Here is a 27,485-nt window from a genome sequence, read left to right as displayed (position 1 = left end):
ACAAGCTCCCATATGTTGCTGAAACATTACTTGTATGCTAGTTTTGTCTTTATTTTTAAAGATCTTTGCAGTGGAAACAAGTAAAAGGACTTGATGAGACTTTGTGTTTTTGCAGTGTTAGTAAAGCCAAAGGAATCTATTTTTAAATTCTGGTTCAGATTCTCTTGGGGGTTTTAGAGGTTTATGTGTCTCCAACAGTCTTGATTAAAATCATAAAATTTCAGTTTAAAGTTGTGCAGAAGCTCAATCAGGTTGAGATTACCAGACTTGGTTTATTCTCCCAACAGCTAAAAGTTTTAATAATTTTCTTCCTGGATTTATTATCAATTTCCACCGTGGTTAAAATCCAGGAACATTTATTGGTGGGTTTCTTACCAGCTACATAAAATACAACGACCATTGAGATTTTTCTTCTGTTTCATGTTTCTCTGTCTTATCCTGCTGTGCCACCTAGTGGCGAAGAGGAGAACTGCTAGTGAATCACATCCCAGGTGTTTTCTGATTCGGTTCTTGGCTGCATGTTGTTCAAGACTGGAGACCTGGCAGGAAATTAATCTACTAAGAAGCCTTTTCATTTTTGATTGCATTCAAAGTTAATTTTTTGTGCTCTATTGTGTATTTAAATTAGATTTTCGTTTACTTTTCTAATTTTCTGAGTAGTTTTCTGGTTGTGTCTTCATGTTTTGTTGTGTTCGGTGTAATTGAAAATGTTTTCCATTCATTTGTTACTTTGGGATTTTGTTTTGCTTTTGGACTGTTTTTTATTGTTGAACCTTTCTCTCTTACTTTTTGAGCACCGTCTCTAAATTGCTTGACTCTGCAGATTCCTTGCATTCAGGAACTACAACATGAGCAATTTGTGAGTCAGAGGAGCAACATTCCTCTCAAAATTCAGACTCCAAATGGGTGAAAAAGTGACCAGGTTTCCAAAAATCTTTTGAAAGTTTGATGAATTGATGGGAAAAAAAACTTTAAAATGATACAAGAAACACATATTTGAAGTAATAAATAATTTAATGCATTTATTTTTACATAAATCTCAAACTGCTGCAAGCAAGAACCATAAAATACAGAGTTAAGCTCGACTAATTAATTAAAAGAAAATCATAAACTGCTTAGAGTTGCGTCATGAATAAAGATATTTTCTCACTTTTTATGAGGAAAATGTGCTGAAAATATTTTTCTTTAAAACTTTCTCAGCTTGAAACTCATTCTGTGTTTTTAGAGCAAATCAGTAAATAGCATTTTCTTTTTTAAAATTGGAAGAAAGATGTGCTTTTAAAAAGAATTAGTCAAATCTTTTTCACTTTTAGTCTTGAAGAAATGCTGAGCTGTGCATCGTTGTAACATCTGGTGTAAGTCTGCCCCCTAGTGTTCAAAATATTGAACTGACATCACTGAAGCTGATATACACAAGCTGCATCCTGTACAAAGAAAGCAACATAAAAATAAATACTTAATTCAGAGGCAGCCAGCAGATGATCAACATCTGCAAAACATTTTATAAATTAAAGCAGTTCTGATTATAAAACATGAGTTACAATGAATCTTCCAGGTAAATAAAATCATTTCTTTTTTCCAGGTTTGGGTAAGCATCCCATCGTGGAGGAGAACTTGAGGGCCGACCTCTCGCGCAGCGATAAATGGGAGTATTTCTTCGTTTCTATGGGGGTTGAAGTCCTCAGAGGCAAATCCACGTTATGAAGGGGGTTCAGCAGGGAGGGAACCACATTGGTTCTGTTAGCAGCAGCGAGCGGCCCGACAGGTTCGTCCTGATGGTCTATTCCAAGTCCCTCCAGGTGGGTCTTAAAGGTGGCAGTCTGCTGCTCCAGAGAGCTGAAATTCTCCTGAACTTTGTCAAACTGCAGGAAGAAATGAGTTTAAATAACAGGGTTTCTTCTGCAACTCAAATTTAAGACTTTTTAAGACCATTATGATTCAAATTTAAGATCTGTATCATGTCAGAAATGCACAAAGGAAGATGCCTTAACCCCTGTAGTGCTTGTTGGTACAGAATGAATGTAGCAACAAAACTGCTCCAGTGGTGGAGAAGCGTGCTGGAAATTTGCACTTAAACTTTGACAGACACAATAAGCGAGCTAACTAGCAGTAGAGTTTCGCCTCCGTCTTTAAATTTTAATGGCAGTTTGCATCCATTACTGTTGCACTGCTGCCATCTGTTGGATCCTAAAACTTCTTCCTCAAATTCTCCTAATAAGCCCAGTATTTAAAAAAAAAAAAAAACTTCTTCCCTTTTCCTTCATTACTATTAAGTGAGCAACCACATTCTCAAATTTCAATTCCCTATTAAAACCTATTTCCATATTCAGTAATCTTCTTTGAAGCTAGCTAGCTTGCTTGTTTTAGCTAGCTATCTAATTTTTAGCAAGCTAGTTTTTCTCCTAACTTCATTTCCACTGCATATATATTTGCAGGGTATATTGGGTATATTAGCAGTTAGCCCACTGCTGACAAATTAGCACACAAACCATGATAGACACAGAAAAGCTACCTTGCAAGCTAGTTAGTTGGCTTGTCTTAGCTAGGTTTCTCCCTCCATTTCCACTGTATATATAGCTGCCAATATACCTTCGCAAGCTAGCAAGCATATGTTAGCAGCTAACATTGTATGGGTTGGCAGCAGAAGTGATCCAATGCCAAAAACATTGTCTAGCCAACTAGTGATAAATTTGCACTTAAACCATACGGACACTCACTTTTTTAGCTGGCTAGCTAGTTTTTCTCCTCTCTCTGTTTCCATTGCATTTATAGCTGTTAATATGCCATTGATATTAAGCCTGCCTGACAGAAAAATCTCACGAGAAAAAAAGCTTTATACAACATACGAGATTAATCTGGGACCACAAAATCTAGAATTTGGGAATAATGTATTCAAAGCAAACTTAGCTTTTAAAAAAAAAATAAATTAAGATGTTTTAATGATGCTCTGGCACCCTGAATAAATCTAATCATCTTTTCTTTCAAAGTTTAAGGTACCTGTTCGATGTTGGACTGAAGCAAAAGCTCGGGCCAGACGGACTCGCAGCCGCAGTTCACTTTGGTGTTGATGTGAGCGTGACTCCAGGTTAGCTCCTGAGGAAGCAAAACAAAATACTTTCAGCCAAAAAAATAGAAAACATCAAAGACTTGTTGTGTTGGGAGGAAAGTTGCACCTGTAGGAGCTGTGTGCAGCCTTTCAGGTGAGCCTGACAGGACTGCAGTTTGGTCCGGTACTGAGCCAACACTGACACCAAGCTCTGGGACACAAAGTGACAAGATAATTAACGATAAAATGTTAATTATTGTTAATTAAGCAGCAGTCTGTGCTGCTTACCTCAGCGTCTTCCTGAACCAAAGTCAGGTCTCTGCTGCCCAGGCTGTCCTTTTTGGTGAGCGTCACTCCAGCGTGGAGCTCCTCCAGCTGGGTCCAGAGCCCGTCCAGACCCTGCAGCAAGTCCTCAACGCTGGACTCAAAGTCCCTCTGGACCTGGACCAGAACCTGGAGGGATGCCGTCCTGTGAGAGGGGAACGATTCTCAATCATTCACATAATGAAAGTGTTTTTCTTTATGATTTGACATGCTTTGTTTAATACTTTGGAGCTTTGTTTTGTTTTTAATTCCTTTTAGATTATTTTTATATTGTTGAACCTTTTTTTCCCCACATTTTTTAAGTGTTCCTCAGATGCTTGACTCTGCAGATTGCTTGCTTTCAGCAACCAGACAACGCGAGCAACTTGTGGGTTGCAGGAGCATTATTCCTCTGAAAATTCAGACTCCAAATGAGTGAAAAGGGGACCAGGTTTAAAAAAACCTTAAGAAAGTTTGATGAATTAATAAAATAAACACTTTAAAGGACCACAGGAAACAAAAAATTATAGGAACAAATAATTTAACAATATAGTAATAATAATAATACGTTTTACTTATAATGATTATTTCATTATTTATCATTTATAATGATTAATTATGCTTTTTTATTTGCTTTCTTTATTTTGTTATTATCTTGCGACTATAAAGTCGGCTCCCATTGCTGAATAAACTATAAAATTGACCCATAAACCTAGCGGCCATTATTACTTCCGTAAACAGAGCGCTGCTGGGTGACGTCAGCGTTCTTCTACTGCGCGTGCGGGTAGCTTTGGGGACAAAAACGTTAATGTAGAAGTGGAGGCGCGCACACAGAAAAACGTCTGATTTCAGCCAAAAATTGGACATGTTGTCTGAGCAGGAGTTGAAATTTCGAGAATTAATCTGATTTTACATTTAAAGAAATATATTTAAAATGTTGAAAGCATTAGCTTTAGCTAGCTTGAGCTAAAGTTTATGCTAATCTAACCATTTTCTGGTGTCTGGTGCACACTAACACGTCGTCATTTGTATTTATTTTGGATCAATAAATATGGTTATTTAATTTGAACGGTTACATTGTTTACTTATATACTTGGCTAACTCCCTGTGTGGCCGGGCTCGGTGGTACTGACCTCTGCTGCAGGTAGGCGCAGAGCAGCTTCAGTTTGTCCGTTAGCGCGGAGCCTCGGCCCGCCTCCTCCAGCATCGCCTCCGGGCCAAAGTTCACCTTCTCCAGGGTGACAGCCACCGCCTGCAGGGACAGGATTCAGATGAAGACGCTTTTTTTATTCAGAATACAAAACAGCGGCAGTTCTGTTCTGCCTGAGGCTAAAAACAGGGGGGGAAATCTGTGTAATCCTGAGAGGAACATGTCTTCCCTTTTCATATTTCCAAGCTGAATACTTCAAACCGATCCGTGATTAAAAACACAAATGTTGCCTGAGGCGTCGGTGTCGCTTGGTTCTCTGTCTCACCTGCAGCCTGGAGCGGAGAGCCTCAATGTGGGACACTGCGGGGTCCTGCAACGGCTCCTGGAGCACACACAGCAGCAGACTGTCCGTCAGGGCCCGGGTCAGAGGAACCGAGACCTGCGGGGTGCAAACCGGGGGCGGCCCGGAGAGCGGGCTGCAGTTTAAAGGAAATGGAAATACAAAAATAATTATTATTTTACACAACTGGTGGTAAATGAAGCTAGAAATGAATCTAAAATATTAAAACTTCACCATGAATTAAGATGTTTGCTGATTTCAGGCTCAACCAGCTGCTGTTTCTTCTGTGGAGGTTCCTGCTGAAAACATATCAGCTTCGTAAGTGTGCTTCAAAGCACACTTTGAAGAACTTTGAATTAGGTTTAATTAGGTTCATGAAATTAGGTTTTCATGAACCTAATTTTTTTAGGTTCATGAAAACCTAAAAAAAATAGGTTTTCATGGTTTGGAAAGTGCTTAATTTCTGTATAAAGTCCTTGAAAGTGCAGAGTTTTATAATAAAGTTGATTAAAAGCCTAAATTAGGAAAACGTTTACAGTTACACAGATTTTTTGTTTGCTGTCTGAAGTTAAATCAGAGTAGAAATTATTTATATTTACTAAATGCTATAAAACTTAACGGAACATCTTTGTAGAGTTTTGTTTGTTAAATTTTGCAGAAGCCTTCAAAAGTTTCAAAAGTTTTTGACTTTAGAAAAATGTCTTAGTTTGAAAAGTTGAATAATCAAGCTCTGAAATTTCCAAAATTTTCTAGAAAATTTCTGAAATTAACTTTAAAATGTTTAAGATTCTAGCAATTTTTTTAGCTTTTCAAGCTCAGAGAATTTTCTTGTTTTGTTGAGATATTGTCTGAGACTAATCTAAAAAATGTTGGCGTAAATTTACTCCTCTTTTTTTATCAACAACGCCCCTAAATACATCATATAAATTATACCTTAAAATAGTGAATTGAAAATGTCTTCCTAAGTTCATTTTTAACTCCAAGGTGTGATGGAAAAGTTAGAAAACTTTCCATTAGAGTTCTTGAAATTGCTTGAATTTCAACGTGTAAAAAGTGTAAAAACATTTATAGAATGAGCAAATTAAATGTTTAAAACCAGTAAATATGACTGTGTTTATGCAGCTTTGCTCACCCGGTTCGGTTCTGGCTGCAGGCAGCCTTTCAGGGCGTAAATAGCTCCAGCCAGAACTGCCCACAGTAAACACAGTAAGAGCAGCCTGCAGCACGCGTCCTGCTGCGGCAGAGTGGGGCCCGGCAGCGCCTCCAGCTGGCAGGCAAACCACACTGCAGCCACCGGGGCGAAGCAGCAGACAGTTTTCAGAGTCCGGGACCAAAACCTTCCTCCGGGCTGAGCTTCACTTAGGATCTTTATTAAACTGGAAAGGAGAAATACAGGAATAACTGGATAAATGCAAATAAAATTAATAGAAGTTGTTAGAAAAAAGGAAGATATTTGCCTTGAAACTTTAACAAAGCAGATGAAACGTACGAACGCCCTTAAACTTAAGTACAGCTTTTTATTATTTTTTTTTGTAAAAGAGACACACAGTTTAATTTTTTTTATCTGTTATTGGTAGTGGTTTTAGTGTGAACAATATTGCTCTGCATCTTGGGTGCAACAGTGTTAGAAGCGCCAAACATAAAATAATTTAAAAAAAAAAATCAAGCACTATTCAATGATTTTAAAGGACGGTTTTCAAACTTTGGAGATAAAAACATTTCAAACATCTCTCAAATTTTCTAGAAAAACAGAAATTTCCTAGATTTTTTTTCTAGAAAATTTCTCAAGAATTCTCAAAAGAATTCAATTTTTTTTTAGATCAATCAACATTTTTGAGTTTCAGCATTTTTTATTTTATTTTATCTTTTATACACTTTGATATAAATTCCACTTAGTGCCAAAATGCAGAGAAAGTCACATGAAGCACAAGCCTTGACCTTTGTCCTGGTAGAAAAGTCTGGAGTTTTCACTAAAAACATGGATGCTTTCATCACTGATGTTTATAAAATGATTAAATCCATCAGGAATTATATGAAAACTGAGAACTTAAGTCAGGATATTTCCTTGAGCATGTGACGGACTGGCAGTGCCAGATCGTCCAGGCCAGATTATGGCCTTTCATTCAGAAAACACTGATTTGGTGTTTTCTGTAGTTCGTTACTATTCTGCTATTCTGGTGAACTGGGATGACTTTTACTTTCCCCAGTTTGTATATATGATGTACGAACCTGGAGCAAGGTGAATTTTAATTTCTCGGGTTTAACTCGGAGGAAGTGGGCCACACGATGAACTTGAAATCAAATCCGAACTGTTTCTTAAAATGAGTGACAAGCTGTCAAACGCTAAACAAACGAGGATCCACCTGTTAAGAGCTGCTGGATGTTGACAGATTTCTGAAACATTCCTAGTCGCAGTGAAACATTTCTGGTTGTTTGAACGCGGCTCACCTGTTGAGAGTCGTCCATTGTTGCTGGTTGTCTGTTGCTGCTCCCTTGCCATCCTCCCTCTGCTCCCTCATCGGTTTACTGGTCCACTCCCAGCCTCCCGTCCCCTCCAGTCCAGCTGCCCTCTGACCCTTGGGGTGAGATGGTGGTTGAATCTGCGGCCAAGCCATCTGCTGTTTTAATGTCCACCGGTTTAAAACATGATTCGACAGAGCGAGCCAGTCGAACAGGCCCGACTGGAGGATTTGTTTTGGTGTTTTACTCCCTTCACTGCATTCCAGCCAGACAGGAATGTGTTAAAAGGATCGGAGTGGAGAGCGTGCCCAACTCCACCCAGAAACAGTTTCTGACTCACAAACTACTCAACCAACTGTAGCCCCGGAGATCTAAAGGTGTTTCACGCTGGTTGTTTTTAGGCACTAATCTTTGGAGTGCCATTAGGAACAGTAATCAGAATTGAAAAACTTTCATATAAAGTACTGAGAATTCTTAAAAAATTCTAGAAAGCTCTAACGACATCATAGAGAGGCTACATTTATTGATTTTAAACTGAAGGAGGATTTTTTTTAGAATCTTAATGCCTTAATATCTCTTTGCTGTGACAATTTTCATACTTAAATGTAGCTTTAAACATAAAACAACATGTTTATGTGTTTTATGTTTCTTATGAGGTTAGATAAGTTGCCTAGAGCAGTGTTTCCCAACCCTGGTCCTCAAGGCACACTGTCCTGCATGTTTTAGATGTTTCCCTGCTTTAACACACCACATTTAAATGATTGCAGTTCAGAAAAAAAGCTTGTTAATCAGCCATCAATTGAAATAATGTGTGTTGAAGCAGGGAAATACCTAAAACATGTAGGACAGTGTGCCTTGAGGACCAGGGTTGAAAAACACTGGCCTAGAGTGTTTAAAATATAAATAATATACTCTTTCTCATTTAACTCCAGCTAGGCTAATGCAGCATTGCATTGCAGGAATCCAAACTGTATTTTCAGCCTTAAATTTAACATAAGTCCTGATTTCTAGCACCAAGAAAGTAGTACAGCAACATTGCCTCCAGGCTCTGGTTTTAGTAGTTCCTCCATAAGTTAATGGGTTTACCTGCCATCAATCACAAAACATCCACATCTTATATTATTTAAATAAATTTTGACCAAAAATTGTAGATTTTAATATTCTATCATCAACTTGAGGAGGAAAATCTTGTAATTTGTACCCATGTCCTGCACTACAGTTGTGTGAAGGTCTGAAAACTGCAGTTTGTCTTGTTTCCCCACTGATGGATGCAGTTTTCACTAACGAACAGCAGGTGACAGCAGACCTGTTTCTGACGTCATCACACCAAGAAACACGGAGAAACTTAATTTTAAATTAAAGAAAAAATAATTAAGTATTGCATGTTATATTTATTAAATACTATCATGCTGATGTTTGTTTAAATCGTGATCCATCTGGTTGGTTTTTGGAGCTTTAGTGGAAGCTGAAAAGAGTAGAAACGTGTCAGCAATTTGTTAGCTTTAGCAAAGCTATTACAGCGTTGCATTATGGGTAATCAAACGTTATTTTAAACATTAAATCTAACATTTTCCCTCGTTTCTATAACCCAGTTATCCAGTATGTTTTAGCTAGAGTCGCAGGGAAGCCTGCCGGATCTATTTTGGTTTTTAAAATGTGTTGGCACCGTGAGTCATATGGGTATGTCTGCGAAAGACATCCCGGCGAGAGAGAATAGCAACTCATACTTACCTGGCAGGGGAGATACCATGATCATGAAGGTGGTTCACCCAGGGTGAGGCTCAGCCATTGCACTCCGGTTGTGCTGACCCCTGCGAATTCCCCAAATGTGGGAATCTCGACTGCATAATTTCTGGTAGTGGGGGACTGCGTTCGCGCTCTCCCCTGATTCAATGTTAAAGGAAAAATATGATAGTATATACATCAAGCGTGGAATTAGTCGTAGGTCCTGGTTGAGATTAATTACTTGGTCTGGATACGTCCTAAATTGTCAGGTTCCTTCTACATTTCATTATAATTTTATGGTTTTTATTATTGACAATCATTTCTTCTGTAATATTTTCTTTTCCTTTTAAACTGAATCTATCAAGAATATCTGACAAATTTTTATTAAGTGTTTTTTTAGTTTACATCTCATTGATATTCACTGACGTATGGAGTCATGCTGCCATCTAGCGTTTAAAATTAGAATTACACTGTGAATGAGATTCCCATTCACAAAATGCTGTTTTTATTAAAGCAGAAATAGATGATTTAAGCTCTTTTTAGGTGCTGCAGCCATGTCTAAATAACTGAAACTGTTTTAATGTAATAATAAAAATAATAGCTTTTTTGTTTAAGTCATTAAAATAAATAGCAGGAGGAATTACATATTACTATTGGGAGGAGAGAGGACAAAAAGGCAAAATGTGATCACAAAATTGGAGAGTATTATGTATTTTCCAGGCACATAGAACCATTTTAACTCACTCACTGTTACCTTCAGTTGTTATAAAAATGCCATAAATATTAAACATATCTCACTAAGAAATTTGACTAGAAATTGGGTCTCTGTCTCTTTAAGAAGCTCCTACTCTTCGTAAGAGACTCCGCCTTCAGGAAGTAGTCACGACAATGCTTGATTATATAAAAAATGCCCTGTCTGGAAAATACATAATAAAGCCCCTTTAATCAACATTAAGCAATTAAATGTACATTTTCATGACCTTTAACCTAAATCAGCCACAGACTAAAAGATTAAAACGGAACGATTTTGAAGAGCAACGCATGAACCGTGTTTGTTTTTCCAACATTTTATTATAAAAAACTGATGACAAAGACAACAGATTCCGATAGTAAAATATCTCAGACGATCCAGCTGGCAAACAAAAACCGTCAGGAGAGGAAACTGATGGGAGAAAATTCACAAAAATCAACAACACTGTGCGGTAACATCCAACAGACGACACGTCCCTGCATGATTGTAACATCTCTAACCGGGTTTTCACGTCATTCACGAATAAAATCCTAATATTTATGTAACATAAACCTGGCTTAAAACAGAGGTTCACTTCATTTATTTTTATTTTTTTTTTAAATCCAGAAAGTACAACTCAGTTTAATTTTCCAGTGCATGATGTCGGAAGTAGTGTGTTTTCCCCCGTCGTCGTCATCGTCACCTGTGTTTTCAGTCCTAAATGGAAACTTTGTTTAAATGTCCTGATAAAGTTCTGGCAGCAGCTCATTAACATTCAGACACATAAAACTGTGCTGGGAGCGTTTCGCTTCCTATAAACAGATCCACGCCGCGACTCTTCAGTTAGACCAGCAGAAACGCCCAGAGGTCACGGCTTGGTGATGTGGACTTCGCCGGTGCCACTGCCGTTGGTCGTGGTGGTGATGATGTACTGCGTGGCGGCCTGCTGGGTGGCAGGCGGGGGATCCAGCTGGTCGGTCTGGGTCTGGGTCGCGCTCTGAGGAGCCGCCTGCTTCGTCTCCAGGTCAGCCTGACCATCAGAGATGACGAAGTGCGCCTGAGAGACAAATAAAAAAAAATTCAGCTCCATAAATTAAGTTTTATTATAAATTACAAATAAAGCTGCCACCATGTGGAAAGTCACATGCGGTCGTCAAGGAAACGATAGTTTAGTCAGTTTGTCGTAGGATGTGTGTGTTCTGGTAGATTCGGTTTGACTGGGGACTCACCGTCTTCACCTGGCTGCTGTTGACCCCAGACGCGGGCGTGCCGGGCTCCGCGATCACGTACTGTGCATGAGGTAGCGCCATCATCTGGATCTCCGACGCTGGAACAGTTTGGGGTTGACTTTTTATTCTCATGGATCCAAAGAGAAGGAGAGGAAGAGCTGTGCATTTAGAGTCACTCACAGTAGCCTCTGTAGTTCCAGTTTCCAGGGATGTAGGCGTGCTGCACCGCCCCCTGCTGCTGGGAGGTGGTGGTCTGCAGGGCGTGACCTTGAGCCAGAGTGACGGGGGTCAGCTGGGCGGGGCTCAGCTCCTGATTGGGCTGCTGGGAGGCGGGGCTTAGAGGCTGACTGTTTCCCTGGAGGGACGCTCAACGTAAACCAATGGAGACGTATAATCGTGCTGCAGGATGAGGTCTAGTTATTTACCTGCGTGGCGGCTTGAGCGGCGCCGGAGGACTCCGACACCTGGATGTGTTGCACCTGGATGGAGTGCTGGCTGTAGCCGTGGGGGTCGTGCAGCTGGTTCACATCGACTGTCTGGGCCTGGGAGTGAGGCGAGGAGGCCTGCAGACGCAGAGAAGCACAACTCCTTCATCAATCTCATCAAATCTACCACACTTTTAGGATTCAAAGGTGGCATATTACGCTTCCTTAGACAGCTTAAGACAGGTACAAAACGTTCATTACATTTTTTAGCATGAAATTATTCTTAGTTAATGAGATTCTAGTCTGCTCTGTTCTGCCTATTTGAACTCCTCTGACCAAAGAACGTGTCTTTTCCAGCAGAAAAGACAAGTGCTGGAGTTCAGTTTGGGTTGCTAGGTAACGGCCTGAATTCCACAGGGGTTGCTAGGTAACTGCTCATTTGTGACGCTACATTCTGGAGGTTTTTGAAACTGCTCATTTTTCAGACACCAAAAAACATTTACTTATTGCCATAAACAGCCAGGTGTTTGTCTTTTTCTGTTTGTTTTTAGAAGAAACAAACAGCTTGTTTTTAGAAGCAGTTGAAACCCAAAAGATGTACAAAAATGTGTAAAATGTGACTTTTTCATAATATGTTCCTGTTAGTGAAACAAAGAAATACTGGAAATTAAAAAAGAAAATTCTCACAGCTCAGCCATAACATTCTGATGTACAACTAATAGAAGGAATGATTGATACAAAAGCCACTTTTTGAAAATATTTTCTGTCATTTGTAAATATTTTTTTTATAAAGTCAGAAACAGTATCTTACGGAGCCCTCCACGGGACATGGGGAATTTTTTTTCTTTAGCGTTCCCTCCCAATAATCTACTGATAGTTCATGCGGCATAATTGATACTGTAAACCTTTCTTACGGTGGTCGCCGTACTTTCTGCTTTAACACAAAATTATATAAGGTTTTTCCATTAATGTTAATATCTCGTTGTGAAATATCAGAGGTTTTATATCTTTTTCTTTAGTATAGAAAGGCACAACAAACCTATGATATAAACTTTCCGTAAGTAGGAAAGAAATAAAATACATCCAAACTATTTGGACTATTTCTGAGTTATTATCACGGGTAATCAGTCATCTGTCTCTGTTGTGTTCGTCTGAATGGTTTAAAGGGCTGCTTTCAGTGCCGTTCCATCTGAGCCTTAACAGACGTAAACATGCAGTAAATTGATCGATTTTCAATCAGTTTTCTGCACCAAAGCATTAATAATAATAAACAGGTTTTATTATTATCTGGTATAATAAAAAATGTATTTCTGTTTTTATTCATGGCCTGGCTGGTTGTCTTCTTACCGGCGCAACCTGGACGACCTGCAGCTGGATGTGCTGCGGCTGCGCCAGGCCGCCGCCTGCCTGGGACACTGGGATGTACTGGATCCGCTGGTAGTCTCCCTGGGAGGTCCGGTAGTCTGTGGTCAGCGTCTGGGAGAGCTCCGTCATGGCCTGGGTCAGCAGGTCGGTGGTCTGACGCAAAAAAGCAAAACATTTGACCCAAGAATCCAGGAAAGAAATCAGAGTGAAGAGAAATGTTCTGATTTTTTTTCATTTAGTCTGAAAGATCCAGTCAGTTAGTTCATCAGTGAATGAATGAATCTGTTCACTCATCCATCCATCCATCCATCCATCCATCCATCCATCCATCCATCCATCCATCCATCATCCATCCATCCATCCATCCATCCATCCATCCTCCATCCATCCATCCATCCATCTGTTTGAGTGTTTATCTCCTCTGGATGAATGGTAAACGTTTATTCTCTGCGTTCAGTGAGTCTTTCTGAGGAGCGTTCCTTCTCACCACCACAGCCTCTGCCGTTGCACCATCGGCGGTGATGACTGCCGGAGCGACCACCGCCGTGGTCAGAGGAGAGTGGATGGTGTTGGCCAACTGGGCGAACTCCGGATGCTTCTTCCTGATGTGCTGCACCATCTTAGTCTGGAAAAAAAATAAAGTTGTTTTGTTAGAAATCCCTGCTTCTTAGTGAGGAGACGACCTGGCTGATGAACCTGCTCACCTTGCTGCTGTATTGCTTGGCGCAGTGTGGGCAGCAGACCGGCGCGGTTGCTATGGTCCCGGTCAGCTGGGTATGGGTGCTCAGCATCGGGTCCGGCTCCCCGGGAGCAGCCGGGCGCAGCTTTCGGATGCTGGGCGGTAACTCCGCCCCCGGGTGGTTCTTCAGGATGTGAGCTTTCCTTTTACTGGCGCTCTTATACACCTGCAGAGAAAAAACCCGTCAATAAACGGCAGAATGGAAGGAGAGACAGGAAGCTCAGGTGGTGGCAGCAGGTGGTGGCAGCAGGTGGTGGCAGCAGGTGGTGGCAGCAGGTGGTGGGAGCTGGTGGTGGCAGCAGGTGGTGGGAGCTGGTGGTGGCAGCAGGTGGTGGCAGCAGGTGGTGGGAGCTGGTGGTGGCAGCAGGTGGTGGCAGCTGGTGGTGGTAGCTGGTGGTGGCAGCAGGTGGTGGCAGCTGGTGGTGGTAGCTGGTGGTGGTAGCTGGTGGTGGCAGCAGGTGGTGGCAGCAGGTGGTGGCAGCTGGTGGTGGCAGCAGGTGGTGGCAGCTGGTGGTGGCAGCTGGTGGTGGCAGCAGGTGGTGGCAGCAGGTGGTGGCAGCAGGTGGTGGCAGCAGGTGGTGGCAGCTGGTGGTGGCAGCAGGTGGTGGCAGCAGGTGGTGGCAGCTGGTGGTGGCAGCAGGTGGTGGCAGCTGGTGGTGGCAGCAGGTGGTGGGAGCTGGTGGTGGCAGCAGGTGGTGGCAGCAGGTGGTGGCAGCAGGTGGTGGCAGCTGGTGGTGGCAGCAGGTGGTGGCAGCTGGTGGTGGCAGCAGGTGGTGGGAGCTGGTGGTGGCAGCAGGTGGTGGCAGCTGCCACTACTTTTACAAAACATTGGATTTTTTTGTGTACGTTTGCAAATATATTCTTTTTTTTATTGATTTGTTTAAAACGAACATATTCGTATTTAATTAGTGGCAGCCGCCACCAAAGCCACTGGACCTGCCACTTTCCACCAGGTACATTCAGTCAAAGAGTAAAAGTCTTACCAGGTTTAATAACTAAGAATTAAACCTTAGTTTAAGGTTTAATTCTTAAACCTTAAACTAAGGTTTAAGGTTTAAACCTTAGTTTAAACCTTAAACTAAGGTTTAAGGTTTAAACTAACCTTAAACCTTAGGTTTAAGGTTTAAACCTAACATAACTGTCAGGCAACATAACTGTTGCCTGACAGTTATGTCAGGCAACATAACTGACACTGACATCAGCATTCCCCAATTTCTTTTCATTAGAAAATGTATTATAATTTTTCACCCTTTATCCACACCAGGGTTTTTTTCCACACTTCAGTTTGTACCATAACTACACTGGCTCTGATGCAGTGTGTTGTGTTTGGCTCTGTGTTGTGTTTGTTATAAAACACCAAACCTTATCGCAGTATTGGCAGAAGTAATCCCTGTTGGGCTTGATGATCGGTAACGTCAGCTCCGGCACGTCGTCGATCCTCATCTCCGGATGCCGTTTGGACAGATGATTGACCTGCAGACAGGAAACCAGAGCTGAGCGCGGCGCCGACTCCCAGTTCGCTTCGCCGCCGAGAGCTGCCGCTCACCAGCATCCCTCTGCGTCGGAATCCCATCATGCACAGCCTGCATTTGAACACGAAGCTTTCCAGGTCGGTGGAGGGGACCTTGGTTTTGTGGGCTTTGGAGCGGTGGGTCCGGTCGGACTTCTTGGCCTCTCTGTCCGGATTGTGCATGCGCTGCATGTGTTCCCGCAGCTTATCCTTCCTCTGGTGGGAGAAACATTAGAGATTAACGGTTTGGTTCCAGGTAGCAAAGCTAGCTGCCAGCCTTCGGCGGCGCACCTTGAACTGCTTGCCGCAGGTGGAGCACAGAAAGTCCTTGCGGTCGGAGTGGCGCAGCATGTGGAGCCGCAGCTTGTCCGGCCGGCAGAAGGCCTTATCGCAGTCTGGACACTGGAAGATCTTCTCCGAGTGGAAGCAGCGAATGTGCTTCTTCACCTACGGAAGAACACAAGGTCCAAAACTCAGGAGAACGACAAAGTCTAAGGAATGATTTTAGTAGATGATTAATCGATTTGATCAGATAAAGACAATTGGTCCGTTCTCTATGCTTTTAATTGAAGCACTTAAGCTAATTTCATACAGAAATGCATAAAAAATACAAATAATTCAACCCTAACACTCAGAAACAGCTTCCCTTTAGTGTATGGTTGACATTTGTAGAACTGAACCTTCATTGGTCTTGATTCTATCAGTTTGAATTGTGTTTTCATCCGTTATTTATTTATTTATTACTGATGTTCAGCTCTTTGTTTGAGCTGCGCCGCTTTATAAGCAAGGTTCATGATGATGCAGGTAAAAAATAATACATCAATATGTGAAAAGCTCAGCTTTGTCTGTTTGACTTGTCAAATAATGACCAATTTATAATTTCATTAATCGCTAACTGGAGTATACAGTCTGAAAAAAAGGCTATTTGCTTTAAAAAACACATTTAGATTCAGGTATTTCTAATGTTTTATAAAAATGTTAAATGAAAAATCCGCAAAATGCAATATTTTTTTGTGATTAATTGTCAGACTAACCGATTAATTGATTACCAAGATAATTGTTTGTTGCAGCTCTGTATATTTTTGTACAGTTTTGTCTAATGTCTGATCTGAGTGTGTTGTTCTTTCAGTAAATTGCCTTTTTTGAGTCTTACAAACCAGCTAACGATTAATCGATCAATAAATTAGATGATTATTTCAATAATTGATTCATCACTATTAATCATGTTAGGCCTACATCCATTAGCATCACTCTGACCCGGGGGTCAGCAGCTCTTTCCAGTCAAAGAACCACTTTTAACCCCGGTGCTGCAAAATAAAACTCGTTTCACGCCACAAAAAACGATTTGCTAAATACGTAAAGCATAAAATGTTTTATCATAAAACAAATTAAGCAAAAATCTTAGATAATCACAACCCATAGTCCATAATCACAAGCATTTCCTCTGTGGGTTTCTAAGAGCTGCAGGCTGCAGACCAACCTGGATGAAGTCCGTGAAGCTCTTCTTGCAGGACGGGCAGCTGAAGCAGCCATCCACGGCGTGGACGTCCACGTGGTCCTTCAGCAGCTCCAGCCTCTCGAACGTCTCCGGACACAGGAGGCAGGAGTAGGAGCGGCTCTCCGCGTGCGCCACCAGGTGGTCCTCCAGCGCCGCGTCGCTCACGAAGCTCTTCCCGCAGCAGTGGCAGGAGAAGGCGTAGGCGTCGCGGCCGTGGACCCGCAGGTGGAGCTCCAGCTTGTCTTTGTCCCGGAAGGCCTTGCCGCACAGCGTGCATTTGAACGGCCGGAAGCTCTTCCTGATGAAGAGGTGCTGCAGCGCGGCATTCTGGGACGCAGAGAGCAGCAGGAGGTTAGCCGCAGCAAAACCTGCAGACCTGAGGGAAGTCGACCCCCGGACATTCTTCAAACCAAACCAAACCAAACCGGCAGCAACATTTTGTTGTTTTTGCCGCCATCGTTTTAAAGATTTGATAACAATTTTCAGAGGTCATGAAAGGTCCACCAGCCCCGGCCATTTCCTTCAGATCAAATGAAATTGGTGCTACGTTTGTGCTGATAAAACTTTAATTTGTGCTGCTTTTGTTTTGGAAATGTTACTGCATCACCACCATGTTACCCAGATCTAACAAAACTAGTGCAGCAAAATGTTTTATTTGTGCCGCAATGATTTTAAATAAAAATCTGTATTCATGTCTTCAAAATTATAAAGGAAAAAAAAAACTTTTTGCCAGCATAAACTATCAAACTATTACAAACCTGCGACAGATTATTAGGGCAACAGTAAGAAAATACAAAAATTTAAATATGAGAATAAAGTCATAATTTTATTTTATGAATTTGTTCTGTTAATATTCTGACTTCATTCTCGTATTATTTCGACTTTATTCTTGTAATATCTCTCTTCTCAGTTATTTTCTGATGCATACAAAGCACAGTGCAGTGAAATCAACCAACCATTGTAAAGGTTAGCTGACCTTTCACCTTTGTAAATCCTAAAAACAAAAGCAGAACAAACAACTCAGAAAATGTGAGATTAATCTCAGAAATTTTCTAGAAAAAACTTTGAAATTTCTGAGTTTGAAAAGTCAAAAAAATTGCTAAAAAAATTGTGCTTAATAAGCAAATTAATTAGATTAATCTCAGAAAAAACTTTGAAATTTCAGACTGAAAAGTCAAACATTTTTGACTTTTGAAATTCAGAAAATTTCCTTTTTTTTTCTAGAAAATTTCTGACATTAATCTAAAAATTTAAAAAAAATTATTGCAAATTTTCAACTTTTAGAGTTCAGAAACTCCCTTGTTTTTCAAGATTAATTTAAACTTTGTACATGTGGTGGGAGCAGGTTGACCTTTCGTGACCTCTGGAAACATTTATCAACACCTTCAGAAGGTTTTCTGCTGCCATCAGTTTTGTTTGACTTGAAGAACGTGTGGCCAAATTCACTCCGGTAACCTGCAGCGAGTTTTTGTTTCAGCCTAAAGACAAAACAAGAAGCTGCGGATGTGCGCCGTCCCGGTTGTCCTACATAAAGTAAATGTTTGTTTCTCCCGGGTTTCGCCTACCTGCTCGTCCGCCTGACAGGGAGGCACACATTGAGGAAGAAGAGACAAAGCGTTGTCAAGCGTAAAGCGGCACCAGAAAGCGAGACTCTTCATCGGGAGCAGAGTCTCAGAGTCTCACCCGGATCTTCTTGGCGCGGTGAAGGTCCTGGGAGGTCAGGTGTGGTTCTGGCTGCCCGCTCTGCACCGGGTCCTCCTTCACGGGAGCGGTCAGGTCGGGGGGGGGCGGCGCGGCGTCGGCCTGCAGCAGCGGCTCCTCGGCGGGGGGGTCCGGCGGGCCCTCGTCCTCGGTCCCGGCCTCGCCCTCCGGCTCCGTGTCGACCTCCTTCAGCCCGTTCTGAGCGCCGTCCTCCTCCAGCGGCTTCTCCGTCAGTTCCAGCAGCTCCTGGTGGAAACATCGTCATGGCGTCGGACGTTTAGACGTTTATGCACAAATAAATCCACCTTTCATCTCTAATATCTTTATGCTTTTTAAAATATATTTATTATTGTTGGTTCAAAGCTGTTACCATCACCACCATTTATGTCAGTTTTACAATAATAATAATCTGAATTATTTTTTTAAATAATTTGTTTTTAATATTTTTAATTTTCTACTCATTTTTAGCTTTTTAATAATATTTTTAGTATTAAATATTTATATTTTTAAAATGGCTTTTTGGTATTTTTGTTCTAATATTTATAATTTTCTAATTATTTTTTATTTTATATTATTTTTACTTTCAAAGATTGTTAGTTTTTATAATTCATTTTTATTATTTTTAGTTTAATATCTTACATTTTCTCACTATTTTTATACATTATTATTTGTAGTATTTCTATTTTTTATATTTTGCTCAGCTTTTTAAAGTTTCATTTTAGTTTGTTTTATATTTTAATGTTTCCAATATTCTTAAATTTGCTAACTTTACATACTTCTGTGCTTAAAACCTCAGTTTTGGTTTGTCTTTTCCTGTGAGCCATAATCATTAAAAATTTAAAAAATATTAGCTCAAATATTTTTACTGTAGGTGAAATTAATCTCTATTAAATTAATGTTTTACTTTCTGATGACTGGAGAGAAACGTTGCACTTTTATAGAATAATCTAAATTTAAAAAAAAGAAAAAAACAAACTAAAAATGTGATTTATTTGTTTTTATTTACATTTTTTAACTGTAAAAATTGCCCCAAAACTTATTTCTATTCTTCTCAAGGCCCGATGGAAACATCTTTATCTCTGATGGCTTCCTGATGTCGCTGAGCTGCTTCATGCATCTTTAATCTGTGAGATTAGAAGGCCTCTTCTAATCTCCCTAATCTTTACCTCCCTCAGCTGTCAAAATGTTTTTTCTCCTTCACTTTTCTTGTTTCTTTCAGTTTTTCCTCACTATAAAGGTCTCCTTACTGCCGTCTTGTCTCCGTTGGAGTCTAAAGCTGGATCCACACGGATAAATTTCGGCGGCCGTCCCGGTCGTCTCCCCGTCCCAAACCGCTTCCTGCCTCTTCCTCTGCCGCGGCCTCTGGATCTGAAACCGGAGATAAGTAGACGTCACTAAATAAAACAGATAAATGAAACATGATGAGAAGTAAAAGTTTCCACCTCGAAGCGGAGCTGAGCTTGTCGTCGTGCATGTTGAGGTGCTGCTGCAGCTGCTCGGAGCTCACGAAGCGCCGGTTGCACTCGTAGCACGGCCAGTTCCACTCCTGCTCCTGGAGCGCTGGGCGAACGAGGCGAGGCGGAGGTCAGGAGGTCAGCAAGCCGCCGTGGCGTCAGAAACCAGACGGAAGAAAAACTCACCTTTACGCTCCTCGTCCGTAACATCGTGGATCTTCTGGTTCACAAAGTCTGCGTACGAGGCGGCGTACCAAACCTGCAGAAAAAACATTTTTAAAATAATCACAGCCCTAAATAACTTTTTTATTGTTTTGGCTCATTGCATCATTCATCTTGCAAAGACACAAAATCTTACCAAGTATTTTTGTCTAGTTTCCTGTGAAAATATCTCAACAAAACCAACTTAAAAGCAACTTTTTAAATACATTTATGTTTTTTTGTTCATTCATACTATGACAGAAATGTCAAAACAAGTTCGGCTGGAAAATGTAGCATTTTGCTGCGATATTTTGTGATAACGATAAAGACTATGATGGAAAATATAATACATTTATTACTTCTTTTTAGGTAAATGTTTCTCTGTGACTGCATGGCGCAGCATCTGCAGCACAAAAGCACAAAATATTACCAAGTATTTTTTGTCAAGTTTTTTGTGCAAATATTTTATTACATTTGAAATAAGACAAAATTAACTCATAAGTAATATTACAGCAAGAAATATGAACTTTTTAAAGTCAATAATTAATTAATATTAGTTAAAAAGTACTAGTTATATTAGCAGATTATTTCACTTAAAACATTTTTCCATAGTATAAGTCAAATACTTTGCCAGTGGAACTAAAAAAGAAATTATTGACTTAAAATAAGTTTCTATTTTTGTAGAAAAACTTCCTATAAGTTAGTTTTATCTAATTGAAGTATCCTAAAATATTTACCAGAAACTAGTCAGAAAATATTTGCAATATTTTGTGTTTTTGCAACACAACATAGTAAATGGGAATGTTTTTGAAGAACATTCCCATTTACTCCTTTACGGATATTTATTAATTCACTCTAGGAACAAATAGTGGAGGAAAAAGCAAATCTAACATTTCTGATCACTGTCAGTTTTGTTTTTTATTGACCATCAGGAACTGAAATTGATCAGGACATTAATAAATCTAAATTCTTACCATAATAAGAAATCTTTCATGATAAATGATAAACAAAGCAATAAATTCCCACAGTTAGGAATGAGTTTTAAATCAATACTCAAGAATTATCGACTTAAAATAAGCTCTTATATTTTGCTGAAAAGTTATTTGTAAATTAGTTTTGTCTTTTTTCCAAGTGCACCAAGATACTTGCACTAAAAACTACATCAAAAATATTAGTAAGACTTTGTGATTTTTTCTTTCTTCGTACCCAGCGCTCACCGACCTTCAGCTCCTGCTTGGGCTGGATGTGTTTGATGGTGGAGTAAAAGATGTCGGCGCCGTACTGGTAGGCCACCAGGTTCTGCTCCAGGTGGTTCTGCGCCGGCCTCACAAACATCATCCAGTTGCAGCTTTCCTCGTCCGAGAGATCCAACCAGACGTCGCTTGGCTTCTCTGCTTCCTTCTCTTCATCCAGCATGCACAGCTGACGGAGAAACAAGGCACACATGGTGAGAAACGATTAATCAAATCGACCACGATTAATCGATTACTGAAACATTCATCAACTGAATTAGTAATCGATTAATCGTTAACTGGGGTATACAGACGGAAAAAAACGCCACAAAGAGCAGGAATTAAACCAAAACTGTACAAAAATATAAATGTTTTGCATAAAAAATAAACCTCTACTTGCAAATATGTTCTATCCAAAACTCATCAAGTAGCATTTTTAGCTTCAAATTCTGTAAAAAAAAAATCTTCCCACTTATTAATAAAAAAATAATCAACAGATCAGCCCAACACCGTAATGTTAACTCAAGCAGAAAGAGCTCAGCTTTTCACATGTTGATGTCAGAAGTATTTTTAACTGCAGATGCATCCTTCGCTACAAAACAAACGTTCACTAAAGAAATGCTGTATTATTGAATTTGAGGCAATAAAATGTTTATTTTCTTATTAAAAATGAAATAAAGGATGTGTTTATTTGCATCTTTTTTATGTATTTCTAATATTATATTAAAAAAGCTTAAGTGGTTAAAAGAAAAATCTGCAGAATGTGGCAATTTTTATTCTGATTAATCGTCAGAGAAATCGATTAATCGTCAGAATAATCTATTTCTGACATAATCGTTAGTTGCGGCCTTCAACAGTACCAGGACTCTGCTGTATTTTAGGAGTTTTAGAGACTTCTTTTACCATCCTGCGGTGCTCTCAGGGGGAATTAGCTTGAACTCACAGCAGTAGTTGGTTGTTTGCGTTCATAACTGAACTGAACGCTGCGCAGCCTCGTCTGACTTACTTTTAATTTAAAGTTGTGGTCTTGCAGCTCACTCTGGGAAACCAGCGGCGCCTCCACAGGGCCAAACTGGGTTCGCTTGGGGATGCGCCTCTTGGAGAAGACTCCTCCCAGGAAGCGGTCGATGTACAGGATCTGAGGCAGGCTGGCCCTGGCTTTGGACAGCACGGGCCGGTTGGGGATGGGATGCAGGGGGCCGTGCAGCGGACAGTCTGAAGGGTTGGAGCTGTTGCACTCCTCGCACCCTGAGGCAGATGCAAACAAAGGAAATGAATCAAACTGGATGTTTTTGTTCCAGATGTGGCGGCGGCGCAGAGCTCCGCTCACAGAGGGCATGAGGGTCGAACAGAGGAGGGTGGCGCAGCTCCCAGTCGTCCATCTCCGAGTCTTCGTCGTCGACTTCGTCTGAGTCGTCTGTGGAGTCGGTGGCTCCAAGCGGGCTGCTGGGGGCCTCAGCGATGTCGGCCATGTCTGTCAGGGAGTTGGACAGATGCTCCTACGAGAGACAGTCAACAGTCGGCTGCAATTAAATGTTTGTTTTAATGAGATATTAAGTGGAACATCTGACGAAGACGTACATGACAACATGACAGAAACAACCTGAACTCCTGCAGGTTTATTACATTAAACTCTGTCTGAATGCATTTTGACTTTATTTGCTGACATCAACATTTTCACAGAAAAAAGTATCGAGGACTGAAACAATTAATCGGATTAATCAATTATTGAAATTATGGCTGTAATTAAAAAAACTGATTCATTTTGCATTTGAGGAATAAAAAAATCTGGTACAATAAAAAAAATTATATTAGCACCTTTAGTTATTCAGTTATTAATTGGCAATCAATAAATAATCAATACATCATGTTAAATCAAGCAGAAAGAGCTGAGTTTTTCTTATGTCGATATCAGGAATATTTTTTTAGCTGCAGATGCATCCTTTGCTACAAATGGCCAACCGTTCACTGTAGGGATAGAGCTACTGCATTTTAGGCAATAAAATGTTTATTTTCTAATTTATAAAGTAATTAGATTACTCGTTTATCTGCATTCTTATGCATTTCAAATATTGTAAAAAACGATTGAGTGTTTAAGGGAAAAAATCTGAAGAACATGGCGATTTTTATTCTGATTAATCGCCAGCATGATCGATATCTCCTCAGAATAATCGATTAATCACCAGAGTAATTGACAGAATAGCTAAAACATTCATTAGCTGCAGTCCTGAATGCCTGCTCACCTGGGAAACTGGCTCCAGGATGGCTGCTGGAGCATCTGCTACGTTACTGAGAACGTGCAGATTGGCAGCATTCACATTCTGTCCACCAGGCAGGAGAACAGTCACCTGTAGGTGAGGAAGAGAAAAACCTGTTTGTGAAAGAAGCAACTCTCAGCGAGTCAGAGAAACGTGGAACCAGCCGTACCTGCTGGGTCGTGCCATCCTGCTGGATGTAAGCCACTTGAGGCTGATCAGAAAACACCGTCTGAGGAAAGAGTGAAAGTGTCTCAGTTCTGGGCTTGTTTCAGTTTTTAGTAAATAAAAGAGCTCCATGTTTACTTGTGTGCCGTCTGCAGGATGAATGTAGACCAGCGTGTGCTCTGCAGACTCCACAGAGGTGAAGGAGTTCCCCTCTGCTGTGTAGACCACCTGCTGCTCCGCCCGGTCCGACTGATCGCCACTGTACACAATCTGGGTCACGGCGCTGCCTTCAAAATGCACCTGCAGGACAAAGCTCCAACTTTTAGATCTTTTATCTTCCTGTTCCCTGAAACTTCACTGCAAACAATCAAAGTAAAAATCACAAAACAATTTACTGTTTTTATCTTCTAAGAATTAAACTAAATTTACTGAAATTCTTGTAGAAAATCTCAGACGTTTGTTTTGATAAGATAAAGGTGGACTGCTTCTGGGCTTTCTGGGTCGTTGTTTTCCAATTTAGCTATTAGGTGATTCACAACAACAAATACAATAACTTTTTTTTTTTCTCAATTATTTGAGAAAAAACACTCAGACATTTTTTTTTTAATTCCTGAAATTCGTTGGCGAAAATGTACTCCTTTTTTCCATCTACAATGACTCTAATACATCATTGTAGATCAGTTTGTGGTCAGAGGACCAGACAAAACTATTCCAAGGGCCACCAATGGCCCCCAGGCCGCACTTTGGACATCCCCGAACAACACCGACAGCCTTAGCTACAGATCAAAGTATTTTCACATGGAAGAATGGCCTAGTCAAACCACCTCCATCTGTAATCACACCAAAAGGTGGTTTTACAAATTCAGAGTGGCTGAACACAGCGGCACACCACACTTTTCAGTTTTTTGGTCACGCAACAGCAATCACCAAAGTCACAACTATTTTCTTTGCACTCTATCATTGTGCAAAACTTTCTGCTGGTTCAACAAAAACCCACAAAAAATGGCGTTTGTTGTTGCAATGTGATAATATTTAGAAACATTTAAGCAGTAAATTAATGTTTTTATTTTCTGTCACTGTGAGTGAAAGTGACTGAATGTCACTGCGGCTGAACCAGCACCTCAGGAACAGGTTTATTTCATACCTGTGTTGAATTGTTTGAGTCGTCGTTGACGGTCTGGCTCCACACGGCCGACGGTTCCTGTTTGGTTTCCATGGCTACGGAGCACCAGGCCCTTCAGCAGCCGCCACGCTCTGACAGCGTGGGTTGCCTAAAGTACAAAATAAATACATACACACCAGTTATTCTATAACACTGTCACAAAAAACAAAACTAAACTGATTTTAGATCATATTATTTCACATTCCCAGACTTTCTTTGTCAAAGATAACTCATAGAAAACGCAGTTGTTTAAAAGATTCCTCTGCCAAGTTATGAATTTTTCTATTAATATGTAAACTACCTAAAATATAGCTGGGTAATTAAGTACGGATTTCTAAAAGAAGATTCAAATTTATCTTTGTTTGCAGATTTTTTATTCAAAACTGCCTCTTGAAGAGTTCTGGCAGAGCAAATTTACAGACAAAAAGGTTTTTCCCCCCATTTTAAATGCAAAATGTATATATTTTTGTACAGTTATTATTGCTTTGAGGGTAATGTTCAAATTACCTTTTAATTTCTGCATACTCTAGTTAACAATCAATTACTAAATTAGTAGATGATTTACTTCAATAATCCTTTCATCACGACTAATCGTTTCAACCCTACATAAATTGGATGAACATTTTATTTTGACAGGTTTCTTGTAAGACTACTACTAATCATCAAGCAAAATTTAGAATCAGATATTGATAACATGACTACAAATACAAACATATTTATACATGATATTATTTCTGACTGGGAAAAACATAAATAAATCTAGTCAGGCCCTGTGTGGAAAAGTAATTGTTAAATCCTGAATTAAATGTACTTAACCACATATTTGGAGAGTTGAGAAGCTAAAAACAAAGCAAGTTACTGTGTGAGCTGTTCAACCAACAAATCACTTTAACAGAACCTGCCAGACATCATGAAGTAGGCCAAAATAACTTAAAAAGCACATGTATGTGCTTTTTAAGCACATACATTTTAAGCACATGTATGTGCTTTTTAAGTTAGGTTATAACCTCAATGGAGTTCTTGAAAACTTTTCAGGATTTTCAAGAAAATCCTGAAAAGTTTTAACTCCATTGAGGTTATGATTCAATAACATAAAATATATTCAAAGTGAATATGTGATGGTCCTGGAGGGGGTCTAGTCAAAGTCTAGAGTTAGATTATGTGAAATGAGCTAAATCAGGCAGTTTATACTTAAAAACCTCCAAATGTGACAGAATTAAAACATTTCTGTGAAGACTGGGAGGAAATCTGGACAAACATTTGATGAGGTTTAGAGCTTGATTGGAGTTTGGTCTGAAATATTTAAGGATGCCAGAGGAAATCAGTGAGGGGGCCAATACTTTTTTCATAGAAAGCTCTGGAAAGTAATCATCTTTATTCAGTTTTAGCCCGGATGTGGGACAACATACTACATATGCATTTATTAAAAATATATGTAATGTGATGCTATTGATAACTAGTGACATTCAGCCACAGTTTTGATCCAATGGCAGGCCGGGATTGCCAAAATAAAGCTGCGTGAGCAGAGCCGCCACATGAGCCTCTCTGCGGGGGAACGTTCCACAGAAAAAGGCCGGTGATCCCCAGGCCGCTCCGGGTGAAGGAATCTAAAAACACAGCCGCGAATCCAAACGGAAAACACCAATTCTCTCCTCTCATTCATAAACCCACTTGGTATAATCAATAAAATGTTCATTCCCCCCTATTTTAACCCCGCAGGTTGCCGGTCCCAACCGGACCATACCACAGAAAGCAGCGCTGTGGAAACACGGGCAGATACTGCGCCTCAACGCCAGCAATACGGCCGTGTAGCCCCGCACGGAGGCCGGGCAGTCCGCCTAACTCCACTTATCACACTGCGGAAAACTCCACTCATCATCCGCTTTGAGGCAAACGGTTTTTTTTAAACCGTTAAGGACCGAAATATTTGGCTAAACCCACCCGTCCCCCATTTCTAGTTGAGCCCAGCCCTTCGAGTCTGCCGTGAAACAAGGAAGAACGGGCTCCATTTTGGGTGGGACTAACAACAACAGCTACATCCAAAGAGACCTACGCAAAATAAATATATTATCCGCCGGAGGATATCCGCAAAAACAAACCGAGATTTTAATTTGCGACACTATAAACACCTCTGAACAGTCGAGCTACAGACCTGATCGCTGTTTAATCCCATGAATTCTTACATTTTGTCGAAAACGCACAAGTTGTTCTTACCTCAGAATGGTAGCTGCAGAGATGGCTGCATTGCATATATTAACATAATCTACCTAGCAACACGCCAGAGCGCGGTATCTGATTGGTGGCTGTAAACTTTGGCGCAAAGGCACTATAGACCGGTTTTAAATCAATATTTAACCAGTCATGCCGATATTTTCATTACGGTAAGTGTTTTTGCTTTCGCACTAAAGCTACCGTCTACCTCTCTTAAAACTGTGTGACATAATTTTTAAATTTCAGCCCCCCACATGCACAGCCAATCAGAAAATTTAAACCCTGACGTTGTCCAATCACATTTTACGTTACTGTGAGTAAGATTTTTACTTTTTCCAGTGTAAAAATCCATCTGATTTTAATTTATGTATGTGACTCATTTGTAAAAAGATCCCTTTCACATTAATGGTACAAAATAGTCTGAAGGTTAATCAGTTTTCTGACGCCTATTGATCATATTTAGAAACAACTGGATTTTTCTCCATTTTCCAAATTTGGTCAATATAAACAAACAAAAAAAACATTTTGTCAGCTAAAACTAATTGAGTTTAACTTTATAGTTTACAAGAACAGCTTTATTA

General features: G+C 40.3%; 2 protein-coding genes and 1 non-coding gene across 5 annotated transcripts; 1 reads left to right on the top strand and 2 right to left on the bottom strand.

The window, feature by feature from the left end:
• Positions 1-995: 995 nt before the first annotated feature.
• LOC106916980 (uncharacterized) lies at positions 996-7,576 on the bottom strand. 2 transcript variants are annotated; one of them, XM_014985619.2, is made up of 9 exons: positions 7,288-7,576; positions 5,972-6,215; positions 5,074-5,138; positions 4,825-4,975; positions 4,483-4,601; positions 3,335-3,515; positions 3,174-3,257; positions 2,998-3,093; positions 996-1,862 (listed from the first exon to the last, which is right to left on the bottom strand). In XM_014985619.2, the coding sequence occupies exons 1-9, from the start codon at positions 7,452-7,454 to the stop codon at positions 1,566-1,568; spliced, it is 1,404 nt and encodes a 467-aa protein (XP_014841105.2). In that variant the 5' UTR covers positions 7,455-7,576; the 3' UTR covers positions 996-1,565. The 2 variants fall into 2 exon arrangements, with proteins under 2 accessions (XP_014841105.2, XP_014841107.2); XM_014985621.2 differs by having other exon boundaries at positions 5,074-5,135.
• A 1,446-nt stretch (positions 7,577-9,022) lies between these two features.
• LOC148155755 (U1 spliceosomal RNA) lies at positions 9,023-9,186 on the top strand. The gene has a single exon (XR_015765180.1). It is a non-coding gene; the product is annotated as a U1 spliceosomal RNA (small nuclear RNA).
• An 889-nt stretch (positions 9,187-10,075) lies between these two features.
• Positions 10,076-26,995, bottom strand: prdm10 (PR domain containing 10). 2 transcript variants are annotated; one of them, XM_088011646.1, is made up of 23 exons: positions 26,908-26,995; positions 24,676-24,802; positions 23,670-23,831; positions 23,536-23,595; positions 23,352-23,456; positions 22,439-22,607; positions 22,115-22,356; positions 21,083-21,298; positions 19,862-19,934; positions 19,664-19,781; positions 19,469-19,589; positions 18,204-18,467; positions 16,503-16,847; positions 15,314-15,469; positions 15,059-15,238; positions 14,875-14,985; positions 13,478-13,678; positions 13,261-13,398; positions 12,756-12,926; positions 11,409-11,546; positions 11,164-11,338; positions 10,984-11,081; positions 10,076-10,811 (listed from the first exon to the last, which is right to left on the bottom strand). In XM_088011646.1, exons 2-23 carry the CDS (start codon positions 24,745-24,747, stop codon positions 10,623-10,625), a joined length of 3,504 nt encoding a protein of 1,167 aa, XP_087867772.1. In that variant the 5' UTR covers positions 24,748-24,802; positions 26,908-26,995; the 3' UTR covers positions 10,076-10,622. The 2 variants fall into 2 exon arrangements, with proteins under 2 accessions (XP_087867772.1, XP_014841111.2); XM_014985625.2 differs by having other exon boundaries at positions 21,098-21,298.
• Between the last annotated feature and the right edge of the window lie 490 nt (positions 26,996-27,485).

Source organism: Poecilia mexicana, unplaced genomic scaffold, assembly GCF_051168715.1.
Source record: "Poecilia mexicana isolate PSO_F unplaced genomic scaffold, ASM5116871v1 scaffold_13, whole genome shotgun sequence".
NCBI classification, from domain to species: Eukaryota; Metazoa; Chordata; class Actinopteri; order Cyprinodontiformes; family Poeciliidae; genus Poecilia; species Poecilia mexicana.
This window is presented reverse-complemented; position numbering and strand designations above follow the sequence as displayed.